At 37.1% G+C, this 19,695-nt stretch overlaps 2 protein-coding genes across 3 annotated transcripts; one reads left to right on the forward strand and one right to left on the reverse strand.

Moving 5' to 3' along the window:
- The first annotated feature begins 5,250 nt into the window (after positions 1-5,250).
- On the forward strand, positions 5,251-7,606 carry LOC143610272 (CASP-like protein 2A1). Its single transcript, XM_077084797.1, has 3 exons — positions 5,251-5,695; positions 6,341-6,458; positions 7,063-7,606. The coding sequence occupies exons 1-3, from the start codon at positions 5,484-5,486 to the stop codon at positions 7,333-7,335; spliced, it is 603 nt and encodes a 200-aa protein (XP_076940912.1). The 5' UTR covers positions 5,251-5,483; the 3' UTR covers positions 7,336-7,606.
- Positions 7,607-9,282: 1,676 nt separating this feature from the next.
- LOC143610279 (uncharacterized) lies at positions 9,283-14,425 on the reverse strand. Of its 2 annotated transcripts, none has more exons than XM_077084803.1 (8): positions 14,260-14,425; positions 12,621-12,870; positions 12,415-12,538; positions 12,020-12,324; positions 10,378-11,932; positions 9,888-10,147; positions 9,715-9,802; positions 9,283-9,474 (listed from the first exon to the last, which is right to left on the reverse strand). In XM_077084803.1, exons 1-7 carry the CDS (start codon positions 14,334-14,336, stop codon positions 9,731-9,733), a joined length of 2,643 nt encoding a protein of 880 aa, XP_076940918.1. In that variant the 5' UTR covers positions 14,337-14,425; the 3' UTR covers positions 9,283-9,474; positions 9,715-9,730. The 2 variants fall into 2 exon arrangements, with proteins under 2 accessions (XP_076940918.1, XP_076940917.1); XM_077084802.1 differs by having other exon boundaries at positions 9,283-9,484.
- Between the last annotated feature and the right edge of the window lie 5,270 nt (positions 14,426-19,695).

Here is a 19,695-nt window from a genome sequence, read left to right on the forward strand (position 1 = left end):
GTATAAAGGTTTATGCGGATTCGATGTCGAAATTTCTACAAATGCAATGTAAAAATACACAAATATATGACACTAAAAAAATTGTACGGGTTCCGCAGCCGACCCCGTTCCCCAAAAGCTGCCTACGCCCTTGGGTTAAGGTAATGATCGCTAGGGGTGCAAACGAAGTGAACGGCTCACGAGCTACTTGAGATGAAATCGATAAAAAAAACTCAAAACGGGTCGGGTGATGTGTATTGTGGAGCATGAGCTGAAGCCGAACCTCAAATAAAGTTCGTTTAGTTATTGAGTCTTAACATGTCTGGTGTATTTTTAAGTTTTAACTCTATTGATTTTTGAACTTTTATGTATTAATTGCATACTATAATGCCAAACTTGAGCTCGAGCCAAGCTTAGACTCGTTAAGGTACTTTTTTTCGAAATGTACATAAATTATATAATAAATAATAAAGGTGCATAGCTCGAGCTTGAAAAATGACTCACGCGTCAAGATCAAGGTTTAGAAAAAGAGCTCGATACTTAGACGTATATTATGGATGCAATTTGATGGGTTAGGGTTAGATCTTGTAGTAGTCAGCACTCAGTACCGATGTTCAATGAGACTCCACTCGGTTCATCACTCTATCAATACATGGTATATCTTACAATACCAGAATGTCAAGAAAACAACCATGTGTATTCAGTTTTATATTAAAGTTAATAAATGAAAGTTATCAAAAAAAAAATCAAATTGAGAGAAAGTTAAATGAGTTAAAACATGTATAGTATTATTGTGTTGAGCAGTGAAATTAAAACCTTAAAAAAATAATTACACCAGAAGAGATTTCTAGAATTTTTTTTCAAACACAAATTTACAAATGTATATATTTGGATATCGCAATTAAATTATAAATATTAAATAAGATATATGGGCCCAACAAAATGGAGCAGGATGTGAACTATACAGATTTAGAAGGGCCCACAGGATCTTGATAAGATCACTGAATACCTCTAGTCCATGAACTTTCAAGCCCATTAATGGAAGTGAAATAAAAATAGCCCATCACTATTTGTGGTTCCTGGAACCTGGTTCGGTTCCTATTGAGCACACCTGGTTTCTGAAAATACCCGGTTTTGATTGCATCCAATTTTACCGTATCCGGTCCGGTTCCTAAATTTAAAAATACCCGATTTATGCACCTCTAGTGATGCTCGTTTAATATATGTATATAGTAATTTACATACATCAGTATCACTCATGAACCAATTGTTAATGTAGGGTTTTGCCGAGCAATACTAAAGTATTAGATAAGGCTTTTTTTTTCATGTGGTGAGAATTCAGTAGTTGACAACAAATGTGTAATTTAAAACTAGAGTTAAAAAGTACCGTCGTTTCTAAAAACGAATAATTAAACAAGTGTTCACCTAATTTTATCATGCATCAAGTGTTAATAGTCCTTTTATACAACTTGTCCTTGAACTATAATAAATAGCAATACTACGGACCATTGGATGTTTACCCAATTTCGTGCATTCATTTTTTATCAATAGGTGTCATCTCAACACAATATCACAACTCACATCTTTCATCTAATTTTATCCCTTTCTTTATTTTCTTAATAAAAAAAGGTTTAATAATAATTTATTATTATTATTCTTAAATAAAAATTTTGTAAAATATATAAATAATTATATAATACTTTTTTGTTTTAATTTTTAAGCAAAAGGATCTCATAATCAACTTGATTTTATGTAAAATGACCAAAAAACATGTGTTTAGTATACATGTTATACTTTTATTCATGGTTGTATAAAAGGTTAGTTATGTATATAGTTATGAGATATATAAACATTTGACAGTAAATTTTCTTCCATTTTCATATAATGTTTCAATGCTTTATAAATTAATGCGTTGCGTACTCTTTTCACTGCCAACTATTCACTCGCCTATCATCAACAAACGCTTGCTTACATAGCAAAATTCATACATACACGGAATGGACTCATGTAGTATCCGTTTAGGCGGGAATGATAATACGATATATACTTGGGTTTGTTATTTAAGGCATGAAATTTAGACAATGAGTATTATTATGCATCTCTGGTATTTTTATTAATGAAATGGCCTATACGTGCGGGAAACACTTCAAATCATAAGATTTGAAGTTTTCCGTGGTCCGGCTGTAACATTAATAATCTGAGTGGTGTTGTGAAACGTTCTCAAATTATCAGAATGTGAAAGCATGACTAGTTTGGTGTTCGTTTTAAACGAGTTGATTGTATTATCTTCATATTATAGTGTTCATGACTTAAAAACTATTAAGGTGTTGAAAGATGCTTTACTTTTTAAGTGTAAGTGTCAGTTTGTATGATATATATATATATATATATATATATATATATAGATAGATAGATAGATAGATAGATAGATAAAGGATCCAATACAATAATCCCTAATCGTACATTACGTACGCGACTCGCATCCCCGTCGATTTCAAATAACACGCGGTGGCAATATTGTAATATTCATCAAATCGTCGCTCCCATCGGTTTCATCCACCTTCAACATGACCGTTCAGCAATCCGTCACCATCAAACGATCCTGTCCACCGTCCATCATCTGATGATTCCGTCCACCGTACACCATCTTCCTCCGTCACGACCTGTTGATAAAAATGACCAATTGAAATTGAAATTGTTGAACTAATTGACCAATTAAACTTTGAAATTGGTCCAATTAATCATCAATTTGAAGTTTCAATTAATCAATTTTGAGTTTTGAGTGATGGGTTTTAACTGAACGTTTAAAGTTTTAAGCGCCATTTGCAGAAACCCGGTTGCAGACGTTCCATATTTTGTTCATATGATTGAACAATGATCAAATTAACGGTCGATTGACGATTATTTGATGATTATGAGATTATATGAAGTGATTTCAGTGTTGAATTTCATGTTTACAGGTGTTTAATTTTTTTTCTGTTAGTTTTGGAAGTTCTAAACACCCATAACTTCTTAGAACTTCTAAACTTTATCAGAACTTCTAAACTTTTTTTAACACCCAGAACTTCTTAGAACTTCTAAACTTTATCAGAACTTATAAACTTTTTTTAACAACCTGAACTTCTTAGAACGTATTAGAAAGTTTCAAAGATGTTCATTGTTTTTTGAACATCCAGAACTTCATTGAACGTTTTAGAACGTTTAAATATGCTCTTTTTTGGTCAGAACGTTTAAAGGTCTTCAGTTTTGTTTCAGAACGTTTAAACATAATATTTTGAATCCTAATCAGAGCTCGATTGAGTGCGTTATTTCTGCAAATCCATAATCGATTGATGATTGTAAAAACTCTTACACATCAATTCGATTGATTAAATCATCAATTTTGGTGTTTATTTTGGTCAGAGCGTTTAAACTTTGAGCATAACGTTTAAACATGAACCCTAATCATAGCTCAATTAAGTGTGTTAATTTGTATTTTCATAATCGATTGATGATTCTAAAGCCACTTACACATCAATTCGATTGATTAAATCATCAATTTTTGATCAATTTGAAGATTTTTAATGTTCAGGGACGTTCTATTTCAATTTTGGTTTTTGACTTTAGAGATTTCATACTTTAAGCTGTGATTAGAGTTTAGAAATTGGATTAGATTGAGCGACAAGTTCCGAATTTGGATCAGAGTTGATTTGTAATCGACGAATTTCGATCGCGAACTACTGTTGGGTTATTTACGAAATTGCCACCGCGCGTTTTTTAATCAAACGCTCTGGAATATCGCGTACCTAATGTTTGATAAGCCATTATTGTACGTTAACTCACCCCTATATATATAATAAGTTTATAGTAATGTCTATGATATCTACTGTTTAAAAAATATACATTTAAAATAAAACTTTTTAACAAAATAATATTAAAAGTTGAAGTAGTATTAAGCTGATGTCATTCATCATTACTATTTCGTGGATTACTAAACAAAAACCAAAATAAAATAAACATCAATATAGATTATAGTATATGTCTTAGCTTTTGGATATCATTGTTTAATTAGCCATCATTGATCAATCTTAAGTAACACGTTAAAATATAGTTTTTGAGACTTCCACTGCGTACTAGTAAGTAATTAAGAATTGATTTAACCGATTATGCCATTATTTTGTCTCAACTCAAGTAAACTTATCAATATGTGACCACTTATTAAATGCACGTGTCGCGCTCACTACTTGATGGGTTAAACGTTAAAACCATAGAAAATGTGACATGAACTAGAAAATCGTGTTAGACATGTAACCCAATCACGACTTGTTTTCACGGTTTTACACGAACATGCCCGTTTAATCAGAATTTTTATTTTGTATAATATTTTGCATGGTAACTTTACTTTTATGAATTTACTACATAATATAAATATATATAAAATAATTCCTTTTTAGACTATATAACCTTATGCTCATTTATCTATGATCTTCCAAGTTTTAGCATTAATAACCCAAAATTATGGCATATAATTTTCTTCTTTCTTAAAAGAGTGAGATGCAGTTTTCGTCTATGTGATTTGTCCAAATATGTGTTTTTAGTCCAATAGTTTTAAATTTGTGATTTGCGTCCATGTGGTTTCATTTTACTTGCAATAAAACCTGAATTCACTAATCTCGTTAAGTCTCATCGTTAAACCCATCAACGTGTCTTTCTCGTGAGGGACAATTTTGTCCCTTTTATTTCATTTCCCCCCAAAACACCCCAACCCCTTACGTGAGGGGGCTTGCGAATTAGGACTAGGGTTTATTTTAGAATAAAAAGGACAAAATTGCCCCTCACGTGAGGGGCACACAAATGGGTTTAACGACCTGACTTAACGGAGTTAATGAATTCGGGTTTAATTGCAAGTCAGATGAAACCACAATGACGAAAATCGCAAATTTGAAACTATTAAACTAAAACCGCATATTTGGACAAAAACCGCAGTTTACTCTTCTGTAAATTTACAGAAGTAAACAGATTAAACGGGTCTACCAGTGAATGTGAATCCAACGATCGAGCCACTCTAAACACAACCTGTTTAGCTAATCGTGTTTGTTCATACTCTACAATAACACCATCAACTTTTTTTTCTTACTACTTTCACATCATGCAACTTCACTAACTGAATATATGTATCATCAACATACATATACACTAGTGTTTTTCTACCTCTACTAAAACAAATGGAGGATAGAGACTTCGAGTGTCATCCACACGACCATATGATTGATATCATCATATAAATAATATGATCTACATGGGGAACACCACCCTACTCATTTTAATGAAAACATTTAATGTAAAATCACCTACCTTCACTAATACTATTTACTCCCACAAATTTATTACGTATAAAATGGTCCAAATCCTAGCCACATATCACATAATATCACTATCACAATAATCTCTCTTTGTCTCCTACACAAAATATTGCATACAAAAAATAAGCTACAATATTATTCTTTGTGGTTAATTAATTAACAATGGCCAACAAGAATCAAAAGACCATTGATAATTTGGTTAGTGGAACTAGACCATGTCATGATGAAAATGGAGGCTCAGGAATCCGCATGGCGGAGATGCTGCTTAGGCTGTTTCCGGTGGGGTTGTGTGTCGCAGCGTTAGTTGTTATGATTAAGGATTCTGAGACTAATGATTATGGCTCTTTGTCATACTCCAACATCACTGCTTTCAGGTACTTGATAGTTGATTTAAAAATGTTCTTTCATAACCTCTAGAGATTTAAATTTCTGACATGACATGATGCGAAAGTAAATACGTTTTAGGTTTTAATTTATAGCATGTTTTGTAAATGGGTTGTGCTCTAGCTGACCTCTTAAACTATTTATTACAATCCACGAACTTGTTTAACGCGCTTGTAACTTGATTACAACTCATTTGACTCGTTCTGATAAATCAGATAAATGTTACATGATTTTATTAGTATCCAGGTTAAATTTGGTGTATTTGATACGAATAAATTTCAGTCGTGTTTAATTTCAGCCAAATACTTACTTTTTAAAGATGATAATTGAAAGGTAAAACTATAAATAAAAAAAAAACAAAAATAAAATCAACTATGCATACTTTGAGTTATCAATCTTCACAAATTTTTAATTAAATTTTGAAATTTATTTATGATCAAACATGATTAAAGTTATATAATTTAGATAATTATTCAATTCTTTTGGTATCAACTTATAGTTAGTAAACATTTGATATTATTTTTTGGTAATGTGTCTTTTTCGTTTTAAATGATGCTAAATTTTGATTGTGTAACTTAATATATTTTCTTGAACTTAAATAACTTGAAATAATGGGTTGTGATGAAATTATACAGGTTCTTGGTGCATGCCAATGGCATATTGGCTGGTTATTCGCTACTGACAGCTGCTTTCACCGTGGTACCTCGCCCTATGACCATGCCGAGAGCTTGGACCTTTTTTCTCCTTGACCAGGTTTTCATGTCTCGAGTTTTATTTTAAAATTTCGTGATTTTGCGACTTTTAGAAATTATGTATCACTATATTTTCACGTGTTAGGACCTAAGATAAAAAAATTATAAAAAATACAGCAATTTTGAATTTTGGTTTATGCTCCTAAAAAGGTTGAGCTTTCTATGTTTTTTTAAATAATAATTAACAGCCATATCTTATCGTACCTTAAACATAACCACTTCAAAATGTTTAAGATATGTGAACATGATACACCATATGATGCATGTATCTATGGGTATGAACTTTTGACATGGTACCAAATCGCAAAACGAACCTAGCAAGAAATTCATGGGTTCGAATTTGGTTGAACCAGGTTTGGGTCGATTTTGGGTCAAACCCGTGAACACATTTAGCTAAATGGGCCGTGTTCGCATCGACTTGTCAAATGATGGTTCATAGGTTGACCAGTTTTATTTTATAGTTTGTGTAATTATTTTGTATAGATTTGTATTTTTTTTGTTATTAATTTGTAATACTAAAGTACAAATAATATGTGAAAAAAAATGAAAAAAAACAAATTAGGTTATATGGATTATGTTTGGCTTATAGTGCGTTTGCTATGTAGGTTTCAACATACTTGATATTGGTTGCGAGTGCAGTAGCGACAGAGGTTGTGTTTCTGACATACAAAGGTGATGTGGCAGTGACGTGGAGTGAAGCTTGTGGGTCCTACAACCACTTTTGTAAACAAGCAACAGCGTCAATCACCATCACTTTTCTAGTTGTAATTTGCTACGTTTTACTATCGTTAATCTCAGCGTATAGGCTCTTAAGCAAGTATGACGCACCCGTCGGGTACCTTAGCAAGGGAATCGAGATCATTGACTTCAGGAGTTAAGAGAGTTGACTCGTGAAAACTTGCGTGTTTGTTTGGTTCCATGAAGAACAAGAATAAGGCTAGTGTGAAGATAGATAATGTCTATTTATGAATGTATTTTATGCTTTGTTTGATTGTTACATATTATTGAACTTAGAAAATAACTTGTATTTAGGGATATGAAGCTTAACCGGTTTGGCCGGTTTGTCTTTTAAAAAATGGCCGGCCGGTTAAATGTATTCAAACTATTTATGTATGTATGGTTTGATTTGTGGATTTATGGTTTAAATTGTTTGAAGTGTGTTTAATACAAAACAGATTTTAAGTAGAACATGTTAGAACTAAATAATCCACTTGTATTTAATTATTGGTAGATATAGTGTGTGTTAGAAAGATAGTGAGATAAACGGTTGTTTAATTACATTAAATATCATAATTATTATTGGAAAACTACATGTACTTATAAGAACGGACCACACAAATAGGGGTGATCTTATGGAAGCTATTTCTAACCAGTTAAGTAGTACATTGTATCTTATCTTATCAGCCTAGCACGGATGAGTTGTGGTTAGGGGGTGAAATGTCACTCAAACCCATAGATAGCTACTCAAGCAAAGACGTATCAAAAGCTTTCTGTTCTTATGACTAGAGGGAAGACTAGAACGCAACATCGAGGGACAACCCGCCCATAGCACTGGCAACGTCTACGACATAAATGTATAGAGGATGCATATTGCATAGCAGGGAAATTTGCACGCTTGGTTCTGGCAATCATGCGTGCAGGTCGCTATTTATGCAACAAGGCAATCATATGAACGCTCAAGCTCAGCTTGCCGCTAAAATCTAGTGGATCTGATTCCATATTCGTGGAAGCTTACTTATCCATTTCAAGATAGTTGCTACCTATATGTTATATTCATCGTTACTAAATTCTTAGTTCCTTATTTAAAGAAGAATTTAGTTTCACCAAGTTTATGTGACGGTATTTGAAAGATTAAATAATGAGTATAGATAGTTCTCTCTCGCCATTACTTATTTAAAAAGCGCCTATAATAAGCTAAACGGCGCATTATACCAAATTACATTGCATCATCCTAATAGCATCACTACTATTACACTAAACGATTAAATAAACAAATATAAAGAATTTTCTCTTACCGTTATACTTATTTCAAAATATGCCTATAATAGACGGGTCCACCACTCTATTATCACTTTATGTTCCTACCATTCTGTTATAGTTTGTTACAGTGGGCCCCAATGTAGACGATGACCGTCATGACGCTTAGTTTTTGTCGAATCATTGCATTGAAGCTATTACCAAACTGAGGCTATGCATCAATCGAGGCTCCGCTTGATCCGAAGCTCTGCCAATCCAGAGAACTCTCATTTCGTGTGTTACCCCTTCAAACACATTTTATCCAATACCTGTTTATAACAAAAATAGCTTGTTGCACTTCACCAAATGTTTTATGTCTAACATCATATTAGCTTTGATGTATTCATTCCCAAGACACTCAAACATCAAATCCATCGCAAACCAAGCCGGTTTTGCTTGGTTCGACCGTTTTGATCTGGAACATTTATTCAGTCTGTTAAGTTTGATGAAATATCAAATTGAGGTTATCGGTATTGCCAAGACTTTAGGCTCGGTTTGGTTAACCAAACATTCATGCCCTTACTTTTGATATTGTTAAAAGCTGAAAAGTTATCAAAGGAAAAGACCATCAAATTTGTCAGAAGCCGAATAACTGGTTTAATTACACTTCGAACGTCCATACAAAACGTGCACACCAAGTTACCAATTGCTAATGTCGAATCTTAAGGTATGCAATTTAGATCAAAGAAGCCTCAAAATACACTAAACAAGTCATTCAATGAATCAATTCAATTCTATTCTTGAAAAAAAAAATAATCACCCAGAAACAAGTCCACTTTATATTTCTATAAATTCTATAAATCACAAAAATCTCTTCAACATAGATTCAAACAAATCATCAAAAAGAGTAAAACAAAGATGAAATTTTCAAATAGCAATATTAGACAATTAAACATACTTCGTTCATAATTCTGAGTGTTCTGATAAATACTAGACCTAAAATGGTTAACGCTGTCAAACGCGCCTTGAAAAGAGTTGTTAAGTTCTCCTTGCAGCTACCTCTGCACGAGACTGCAAACAATATAATTTAATTTATTTTTTTTTAAATAAAGTTATGTTAAAATATAATTATATAATCATATTTGACACTGTAATTATCTATATAGAAAGAAAAACATCGAATGGATTAGGTATCCTTATAAAGAAACTTGACAAAAATATTAACGGTTAACTCAGCCCGTTTTGACCCGTACTAGAAATTACCTTGTATCAAATTGTAAAGAGAGTTAATGAAAATTTACCACTGGATAATTATTTTCAATTTTGACCCCGACTTCGGTTGAATGAATGGCGTGCCATAAGTTTTTTACCAGAGGCTTTATGCTCATCCTGCAAACGTGTTTTATCAATCAATTTACATGCATAAAACTTCATGAAAATCATTAACTTTCGAGAGATGAAGGGTTGAGATTACCTTGTAGAGAGATGCAGCTGACTCAGATTCAACGGTTTGATTTTGTTCAGCGCCTTGAAAGCCGTCTAGAGCATCTAAAGTTAACTGCCAGCCACAAAGGGCTAATGCACTAGAACTGGAACTTGAACCCGCACCATTATTATGATCAGTAACCCCGGCTGCAGCAACGTTACCATTAACCCAAGGGCAGAAGAAGTTATGATGCTTGATTGGATCAAACTCAACAGCTTCTTCATATTTGCTTTCTCCATTTGGCGGCCCTATATAAAATTTGAAGAAACAGACATAATTCAGCAGTATTGAACATGATAGAATCTGGCTAAAAGAACATTATTAACGACGAAAATGCCCAACTTCATTATTTTGGGACATCTTTTTCGGTCCACAAATTTCAAGCCCAAATGACAACCCCCCCCCCCCCACCCCAAATGACCCAAATATTTTTCGGTTTTCTTATGTTGACTTAATAATTAGGACATTTTTTGCATACCTAATTCAGTTGCAGGTGGGTAACTCGGGTAACCACATTCTTCATTAGGAGACGACTTACGGGCCTGCATAACTTCATCTTTCGACACTTCAAGGCCCGAATACACAACCGCATTGCACGAAAGAGACGGGTGTGAGTTTTGCTCATGAGGCAAAAGATTCAAATCACTTGTCTTTTCACCACTCTCAACCGATTCACCTTTAACCGACCCAACAACCTTTGATCCACTATCTCCCCTTCCAGAATATTCTTGTTGCATTTCTTCCGGAACAAACTCACCTGTTTGACCCTGATTCTCAGTCACACCAGTAACCGGTTCCATGTCACCAACAACACTTTCAGTTCTATGAATCAAACCATGAATCTCAGCTTCATGACTCGCAACCATTCCAACACTCCCGCCACTAATCGCCAGGCTGGGTCCGTCCCGCCTGGCGGCTTCGGTATTCACAACTTCTTCATAGTTAGTGCTGCTTACACCTATTTCACTGTTGACCCAAACCGCAGGTGGGCACGTGCTTTGTTGACCCTGGGTGCTATGGTTCATGTCGGAAGTTTCATTCGGGTCAGGGTTGACTGCTGACGTGGACGGGTAGTTGACCTCATCGTTAAAACCCGGATGGTTTTCCACACTCTCCATCGAATGATTATCTTCACTATGGCAAATCGTATCCATTGCGATGACCGAAGACGGGCGTGCTGCGTGTTCGTAACCTTGACTCGACGGGCCCGGTTGACCAATGTCAAAATACAAAGTCTGACTCGGACCTGCACCGGATGATGACTCGCAGGCCCGTTTGGATGGGCCCGTGGACGTTTTACTGTCATTGATTTCATCACCGTCACGGTCAATGACAACGCCCTCGACACTGTCCGCCTGGCGAATGAGCTCGTGTGGTCTGTCTACAGTGGACCCACCTTCGTCAACGTTCCGTTTAAAAGTGGGTCCACGGGATTCATACGATGCTGCACGGTCACCGACCTCACTGCCAGCTGGTTGCCCGATGACTAGATCCCGACCTAAATTCCCGTCTTGATATAACTCAGATATCGGTCGTTTTGTCCCGTGTCCTGTAGAGAGACCACTTCCCATGGTGAGATTTAAATCCATCCGAACGTTTGAAACCGCCGCCTCGCCAACGTCTTCTGTCTGTTCGTCTTCTGCCCCGTCAGCCGCCACCCAGCCGCTAATGGCACTAGCGGCACTTGCTCCACGAGTAACCGCCATCTTTTTACTCGTGTCAGGAACATCGATGTTGTTAGGAGCAAGACGAGCAGGAAGGTTGACCCGAACAAAGTCCAAGATTCTCACTGTTGCGCCACATAAACTGCAATCCAAGAGAAGCGATCCAGAGTCAAACTTTGACTTGACCCGAGAACCTTTTTTGGTTGAGTTAGTGACACGTTTCTTGTTCGGTCCTTGAAATGGGTCTTGATCTTTAATAGGACTGAATGAACCACCGTTTCTAGCTGATTGAGCCGAATGCTCTTCACAATCTTGAACATTTGGAAGCCACCTAGGCTCCCATCCACATAAGCTTATCAACTTCTGGGCCTAAATATAGAAAAAAAAATTGATAAAAAAAAAAATTCACCAAACAAAAATAAAAAATTAAAAAATAGTGAGGCAAAATTATCTTACACGTAGATATATGCTTATTTCTGAATCAGACATAACATCTCCCGGATAAACAGTTGACTGGACTAAAAACCGGTCAATTTCTAGACTTCTAGAAAGCTTCATCTGATCAATAGCCGAGTTAGCCACTACGTGTAAATAAGGAAACTGAATTAGCCCATCACAACGGTCCTTGTAACCGCCAATCAGAGCAGACGGTGGGGTCGGAGGGAACTGAACCAGACTTTCAGCGCAGCTGTTTCCTCTCCAAGGACACGTGGCATTATGTCCTTCATCCAGCAAGTTAGCAAACTCTTCATCATTTTCACCTGTTTAAACAGAGTACAAAAGCCTAAATATATGCCAGCCTGAAAAATGCAGTTGATTATAAGTAGTTATATACTTATATCAAAATTCACCTTCTGTACGAGCCCATGAATCTTGTCCATTATATTTCAGATTCTCCCCACACGACTCGCATTGAATCTTATCAACATCTACACTCACCCAACCTCTTCTAGCACAGGAAAGTGAACTAGCAGCCTGCATGAACAACGGTTATAAAGAAAATTAACATAACATAGTAATTTATACATTAAACAAAATGATTTCCCAAGTTCCAGACCTTTGGTTTTCCAAACCAGTTTGCAGGGCTGAAAGTGGATAACCGTCTTAGAAGATCACCCCTTTCCCATGGTCTGCATGAAGGTTTGGATGAACCGAGAGCTGAACCACCAGCACTTGTACTCAGTGAGATCCACACGGGCTGTGAACTGATTCTAGACAGTGAACCAGCTTTGGACCCCTGACCGTGCCCCAACCAATCTGCACTGCCAGCATTGGTGGCTACAGCTGGTGATGATGCTCCAGCAGAGCTGAAAATATTGTAGCTAACTGAGATCTGATCAATAAAAAACTCGAAACAAGCCAACTTTTTTCGAGCCCAAGCCTCAAATAAAACTCCTTAGTTATCGGGTCTCGAGCTGTATGGTAAGCTAGTTTAGGCTCATCGAGCCTTGTGAAGCCTTCTGTATATTTTTAAGTTTTACCACTTTTGTACTTCTATGTATAAATTTTAAACCACACAACTGAGCCTAAACTAGCTTGTTTAGGCTCAGTGTTTAGACTCGTATAAGGTTTTTCTCAAAATATATATAATAACTAAATACATATTAGAGTTAATTAAAAAATGACAAACAAGCCGACCCCAGGCTTAAAAAAACGATTCACGAGCCAAACTTGAGCTCTCGTGTGTCAAAACTCAAAAGAACTCGATTGGCTCGTTTACACCCCTAAATTATTTATAACACATCCACATGCTCAATGTTGTTCATAGGCTGGAAAACACGAGCTAGATTCTAGATTATGCGTCAGATACTCAAATTCAAACATTTAAACAACAAACATGTCTGTTACTCAACAAACCGTTGACTCGACTTCAAGCCATACAAACGTTTAATAACACTAAAACACAATCTACTTCAACCGTTAAGTTAGGTATAAATGTAATCACAACATCAATTAAACACCTCCAGATCCATAAACCGTAATCAACAATTTCCCTAATTAACCTACATACCTCCTAAATCAACCACCGCAATAATTCAGTTACACACTGTATGTAACGAAACGTGTACATTAATTTCAAAATTGAGCTATGAATGTACGCAATTGAAACAATTGGGGGTAAAATTAAATTAACCTACATACCTAATTCAAACAAATCCTAAATTAAACACCACAATAACTCAATTGCACACTGTATCTGACGGAACGTGTACATTAATTTCAAAATTGAGCTGTGAATGTATGCAATTGATTCAATTGGAAATGAAATTAAATTAACCTAATTCAAACAAATCCTAAATTAAACACCACAATAACTCAATTACGCATTGTAGGTAACGAAATTGAGCTGTGAATGTGTTGAATTGAAACAATTGGGAGTGAAATTAAATTAACCTAAATACCAAATTCAAACAAATCCTAAATTAAACACCATAATAACTCAATTGCACACTGTACGTAACGAAACGTGTACATTAATTTCAAAATTAAGCTACGAATGTATGCAATTGAAACAATTGGGGGTAAAAATTAAATTAAACTACATACCTAATTCCCCCAAATCCTAAATTAAACACCATAATAACTCAATTGCACACTGTATGTAACAAAACGTGTACATTAATTACGAAATTGAGGTGTGAATGTGTTGAATTGGATCAATTAGAGGTGAAATTGAAATTAGGGTTAGGGTTTACCTTGCAGCGGCAGTTGGAGGAGGTGAATTGGGGAAAAGTAACGGGTCACCAGATGAACTGATACCTTCTTCTCTCATTGATTGATTAATTGATGAGCACTTACACACAGTTGGTTTGTTTGATACTGTTTGATCACTGAAATTGATGCTAGTGGTGTTATTTTGGGTTTTATATATAGATCGTAGGTGACTACAGGAGTATACTGCCACGTGAGTCGTGCGTGATCATGTAGACTTGTATAATATTATTATTTTAATTTTAAATTTTAATATTTTATATCATGCAATTGGTTATGTCTTAACTGAATTGGGCATTAGGGGTGTGTGTGGTACGGTTTGGTGTGTATTTTGGTTAAAACCAAAACTTTGTTTTTTTGACGTTTTGGAGTTTTTGAAATCGTTCGGTTTTTTCGGTTTTGGTATTTCGATTTTTGTTTTGATTTTTGCTCGGTTTCGGTTTTTTCGATTTTTGTCATTTGAGCTTAAAATTTTATGCCAAAAAAAAGATGACAAAAAATAATGAATTAGGTTATAAATAATTTTGTTAATTGTAAAATAATAGACTATTATACATTTGATAAAATATATTGGAGTTACGTATTTATTAAATTCTTATAAATTACTTAATATAAAATATAAAAAAAACAAAAAATCTAGGAATTCGGTTCGGTTAGGTTTTCTCGGTTTTTTTACATGCAAAATCAAAACCGAACCGTTAGTGCGGTTTTTACAAAAACATAAAACCAAACGGTCGGTTTTTGTTTCGGTTCGGTGTTTTTCGGTTTGAATTTTTTGGTTTTCTTGGTTTTTTTGGTCTTTTTGGTTTCGAATCGGTTTTTTCAGTTTTTTACACACCAGCACCCATAAAGGTTAAAAAGAATACCAAAAATGATGACAAGTATTTATATGTTTAACAATGTTTTATCTTGAGTCTAGTCAAGACGGGATTTCAACTGTCCTCAGTTATTTGATACTTCAAAAATGACTCGAAAACCACACGTAAGCGAAACCCCAACAACCGGGTAACCCTCTGGACGCAAATGTCAAGGCTAGAACCGAAGACCTTTCTCAAAAAATAACTACTACTAAGCAAAAAGACATGTGGTTGGTGACAAGTATCAGGGCCATCTCCGAGAACCCTTTAAATTTTTTGGGCTTGGAACGATTTAAAAATGGGCCCTTAAAATCGTGTTCTCAATTATGTAATAGTTTATTTAACAATTTTACCAACAAAGGATGTTATTCAAAAGACCAAGACAAACAAATAATAATAAACATGTTACTAAAATGACTCATATAGACACAGAATAATTTTTTTATATAAAAAAGAACACTAATTTTGGGAATTAAACGTAACTTGTGTTTCCAAAATCTAGAAAACTTTTAATTTAATAAAAAAGTCATTTTGTAGGCTTTTGTGTTAATAAATATTGTATATAAAATATTAAATAGTTTTTAACAACTATGGACCTCTTGAGAGAGTGGGCCTGGGTTCGTCGCACTCCTCGCCCTTCCCTTAGACCGGGCTTAACAAGTATTATGTTTAATGAAACATTAATGAAAAATTGAAAGCTTGTCGATGGCTAAAATGTTAAATGTGTTTTAAATTTTATGAGTAATAAGATGGTAATAACCAACTAGAGTGGTGCTCAACTTAGAACAAAAAATACGTTAAGAACCGCGAGAGCTACATAATACATTTGTACGGCTTGCTTTAAGTGTGACACCGATGGAGGTTACATAACCACTCAGCTCACTACCTCAAGTAGTTATCAATGCAAGCTCACAAGTTCTTAACATAAAACAAGTTTTGAAAATAATGCGTCGTAGGCAACACATTAGTCATTTAGTTACAGTCAAACACATCGTATGAGACGTATGATTTGGCCCTCATAAAGCTCTTATGGCCTTTTAGCCTTATAAGTTAAAATATGGCTCGTGTGACTCTCAAAACAATTTGTTAAACCACTTATCGCCCTACGACATTACTTCATATTGGTTGTATGACACAACAAAAATATCTCAATAATGTATCGGAAGTTTTTGTATATCCGCAACCTTATAAATAAATACATATTATCTAGAAAAGAAAGTTTAAACTAACATATGAATAGTACTCAACTCTTAATACATCATTTGGTCTTCTTGGTCTTTTATCTTGAAGTGCAACAAACTTTAGGTGTACTCTATCACCATTGTAACATGCCGATATATTGTCCCCCACTTAACAACTCTCACTTCACTCTTGAAGAGGTAGGTCCCAGCAGAGACCAGTTGGTCCCGCAAGACTCACCTTGAACAGGGACGTCTGCGCAAAGGCCATCTGCTCCCGCAGGACCCACCATGCTCATAGAATCTTACGCGCAGTACGCAAGCTGTACACGCAGGGAAAGCCTCCCAATGGTGAAGTACCCCGCCTGTTCCCGCGGTTGCGGATACAAGCCATCAGGGAAGGCTACCCGCAGACAGCAGGGCTGCACGCACAAGGCAATAGCTACTTCAGTAGTCACATGAAGGAATGAGCAAGGCGGGAACAATCCCGCCAAAATGAGCCAGTCCGTATGATTCTGAAAGATCTTTTGTACCATACCTACCAAGGTATGGGTAGGACAGACGATCTGACCAGAACAACCCATGAGCCAATCACAGGGTGACAGCTCACCGACAACAGTACGAGGAGGAGCACCCTCTAGTACTGTTTGTCACTATTAGCCGCTGCCTACTCACCAACTCTTACTGAGGAGCGTGCGTAGCCTACAGTTGGTAGAATAGTGTTACTGTTGGCCGTAACCTACTCACCAACCAGCATGTCCTGCGTATAATCCACAGTAGGTGGGACGTGCATAATCTACAGTTGGTGGAATAGTGCAGCCGACTTTGTTACTGTTGGCCGTAACCTATCCACCAACTAGTATGGCTTGTGCATAATCCACTGTTGGTAGAACAGGAATACTATTCAGCTGGCTGTACCTTCTAGGAAACCTACCTTCGGCTATAAATACTCCAACATCTTGGAATGGTAAGATCATCTGATATCCTGTTATCTAGCAATCTCTTAATATACACTTATATTCAGAGCAATCTAGTCTGATTCTCACGCCGGAGGGTGGTCACAAGGAGGAACCCCTTCCTTCTCAGTGACGAGCTTACGGTGTTTGTTTTGCAGGTCCCCTGAAGAACAACTGTCTCTGTTGGACCTCATTCTCGTGGGAAACATTACTTAACCCCCAGATTATCTATAATCTGTTCCGGGTCACTTAGTGTTTCTTCATTGGCGCCATCTGTGGGACCATGCGCGTGGAAGGAAGCTGAGGTGCGCTTCCCGCGAGTGCCAGGAGGCCCCAGCAAAGAAGGCCCCATCGTCATCAGAAGCCAGCTGGGGCATTACATCACTTCCCGCACTCTTGCTGACAACGGCGCTTCGTCGACAGTGATGTACAGGCAGTTCTTTGATAAGCTGGATGATGAAGACAAAGAACGCTTGGAAACGGTCTACGCTCTAATGGAAGGGTTTGACGGCAGTACAGAAACCCCCCTGGGTATCCTATCTTTCCCCGTTACTCTTACTGATGGGAATCATTCACGCACAGAAGACGTGGATTTTGTCGTGATGAAAAAGCCACACCACACGTACGACATCCTATTCGGAAGAGACGGGATGGCAAGATTCAACGCCGTGGTATCTTCAGTCCACGGCATGATGGGATGGCCAACAGCTGAGGGTGTAGCGATGATCTCTGGCATTCCCCAGGTATGCATTGCATCTGTCTCATCTAAACCCAAACCGAAAAAGGCTAAACCAACCATCACTGAACCGGAAAAATGGGCCTTCAATGGCAAATACCCCGACCAGGCCGTTACCATTGGACCAACAATCGTTGATCCCACCCGCACCCTACTCAAACGCTTACTGCAGAAAAACGCTGACATCTTTGCGTGGACACCAGCTGACATGACTGGTGTACCCCGAAGTAAGGCGGAGCATAAGCTCAAGTGCGATCCGGCTGTTACGCCAGTCGTACAAAAGCGCAGAGTAATGGGGCCTGAACAAACTAACGCGTGTAGAACCCAAGTCAAGGAACTCCTTGACGCAGGCATCGTACGCGTTAGCAGATATCAAACATGGGTTGCAAATCCCGTAATGGTACCGAAGAATGACAAACAATGGCGCATGTGCATAGATTTCAAAGATTTGAACAAAGCATGCCCCAAAGATTGTTATCCGTTACCAGAAATTGATCTTAAGGTGGATTCGTTGGTACCATTTCGCCTTAAATGCTTCTTGGATGCGTATAAGGGGTACCATCAAATCCACATGGCCGTAGATGATCAGGACAAAACCGCATTTCGGACGCCCGATGGTACATTTTGTTATAAAATGATGCCATTCGGACTTAAGAATGCAGGGTCCACGTACCAACGACTGATGGACAAAGAGTTTCATGCCCAAATCGGGAGAAACTTGGAAGTCTATATGGATGATTTGGTCATCAAAAGCCCTGAGCCAGAAGCGATGTTGAAAGACATTGAAGAAACTTTCAACACGCTCAGAAAGATAAACATGAAGCTCAACCCGAGCAAGTGTTCATTTGGGATGGAAGAAGGGAAGTTCTTGGGAGTCATTGTTACTAAAGATGGCTTCAGAGCGAACCCTGAAAAGGTCGAAGCCATTGTTAAAATGGAATCACCTACCACCATCAAACAGGCTCAGACACTGAATGGACGACTAGTCGCACTTAATCGCTTTCTGGCAAACCATGCGGATAAGTCGTTTCCTTTTATGTGTCAACATTGAGAAACTGCTTAAAGAAAACGCACTTCCGCTGGACACCAGAAGCGGAAGCAGCTTTTCAGGAGATTCGGTCACGCCTGATCGAACTCCCAACACTTACAGCACCACAAGCGGGAGAGGAGTTAATCATATACCTTTCCGCGACAGATAGAGCAACCGGGGCAGTCCTGCTAATAGAACGAAAAGGCATCCATATGCCAATCTATTATGTTAGCCGTGTACTAACAGACGTAGAAACCCGGTACTCTACCCTCGAAAAATTAGTCTTAGCACTTATACACGCTTCACGCAGGTTAAGACGATATTTCCAGGGCCACCCAATCACCATTCTCACCAACTTCAAAATCTCAAACGTTCTAGGCAAACCCGAATTATCGGGACGTCTAGCCAAATGGGCAATTGAATTGGGAGAATATGCAATTAAGTACAAGCCAAGACCAGCCATAAAAGGCCAGGTCCTGGCCGATTTTATTGCAGAAGTCCCCGCTTCGCGGGAGAAAGAGTGCCAGGAGGAGGCTCAACCCTCCCCAGCACAGGACATCAATGATGTCTGGCGACTCTACACTGATGGAGCAGCCAGTAACGAGGGTTCAGGCGCAGGGTTAAAATTAACCAACCCAGCAGGCCAAGAATATACTTACGCTA

This window comes from Bidens hawaiensis, unplaced genomic scaffold, assembly GCF_021521415.1.
Source record: "Bidens hawaiensis isolate Kalapana, Puna unplaced genomic scaffold, B.hawaiensis_p1.1 tig00025567_1, whole genome shotgun sequence".
Classification (NCBI taxonomy): domain Eukaryota; kingdom Viridiplantae; phylum Streptophyta; class Magnoliopsida; order Asterales; family Asteraceae; genus Bidens; species Bidens hawaiensis.

What these genes read in the sequence shown, in the direction of transcription:
- LOC143610272 (XM_077084797.1), top strand. Translation starts at nt 5,484, where the DNA reads ATGGCCAACAAGAATCAAAAGACCATTGATAATTTGGTTAGTGGAACT. An exon ending in TCCAACATCACTGCTTTCAG is followed by an intron (nt 5,696 to 6,340) that starts GTACTTGATAGT and finishes GAAATTATACAG; the next exon opens with GTTCTTGGTGCATGCCAATG. An exon ending in CCTTTTTTCTCCTTGACCAG is followed by an intron (nt 6,459 to 7,062) that starts GTTTTCATGTCT and finishes TTTGCTATGTAG; the next exon opens with GTTTCAACATACTTGATATT.
- LOC143610279 (XM_077084803.1), bottom strand. Translation starts at nt 14,336, where the DNA reads ATGAGAGAAGAAGGTATCAGTTCATCTGGTGACCCGTTACTTTTCCCC. An exon ending in TTCATGGGCTCGTACAGAAG is followed by an intron (nt 12,325 to 12,414) that starts GTGAATTTTGAT and finishes CTGTTTAAACAG; the next exon opens with GTGAAAATGATGAAGAGTTT. An exon ending in CCCACCTGCAACTGAATTAG is followed by an intron (nt 10,148 to 10,377) that starts GTATGCAAAAAA and finishes AATTTTATATAG; the next exon opens with GGCCGCCAAATGGAGAAAGC.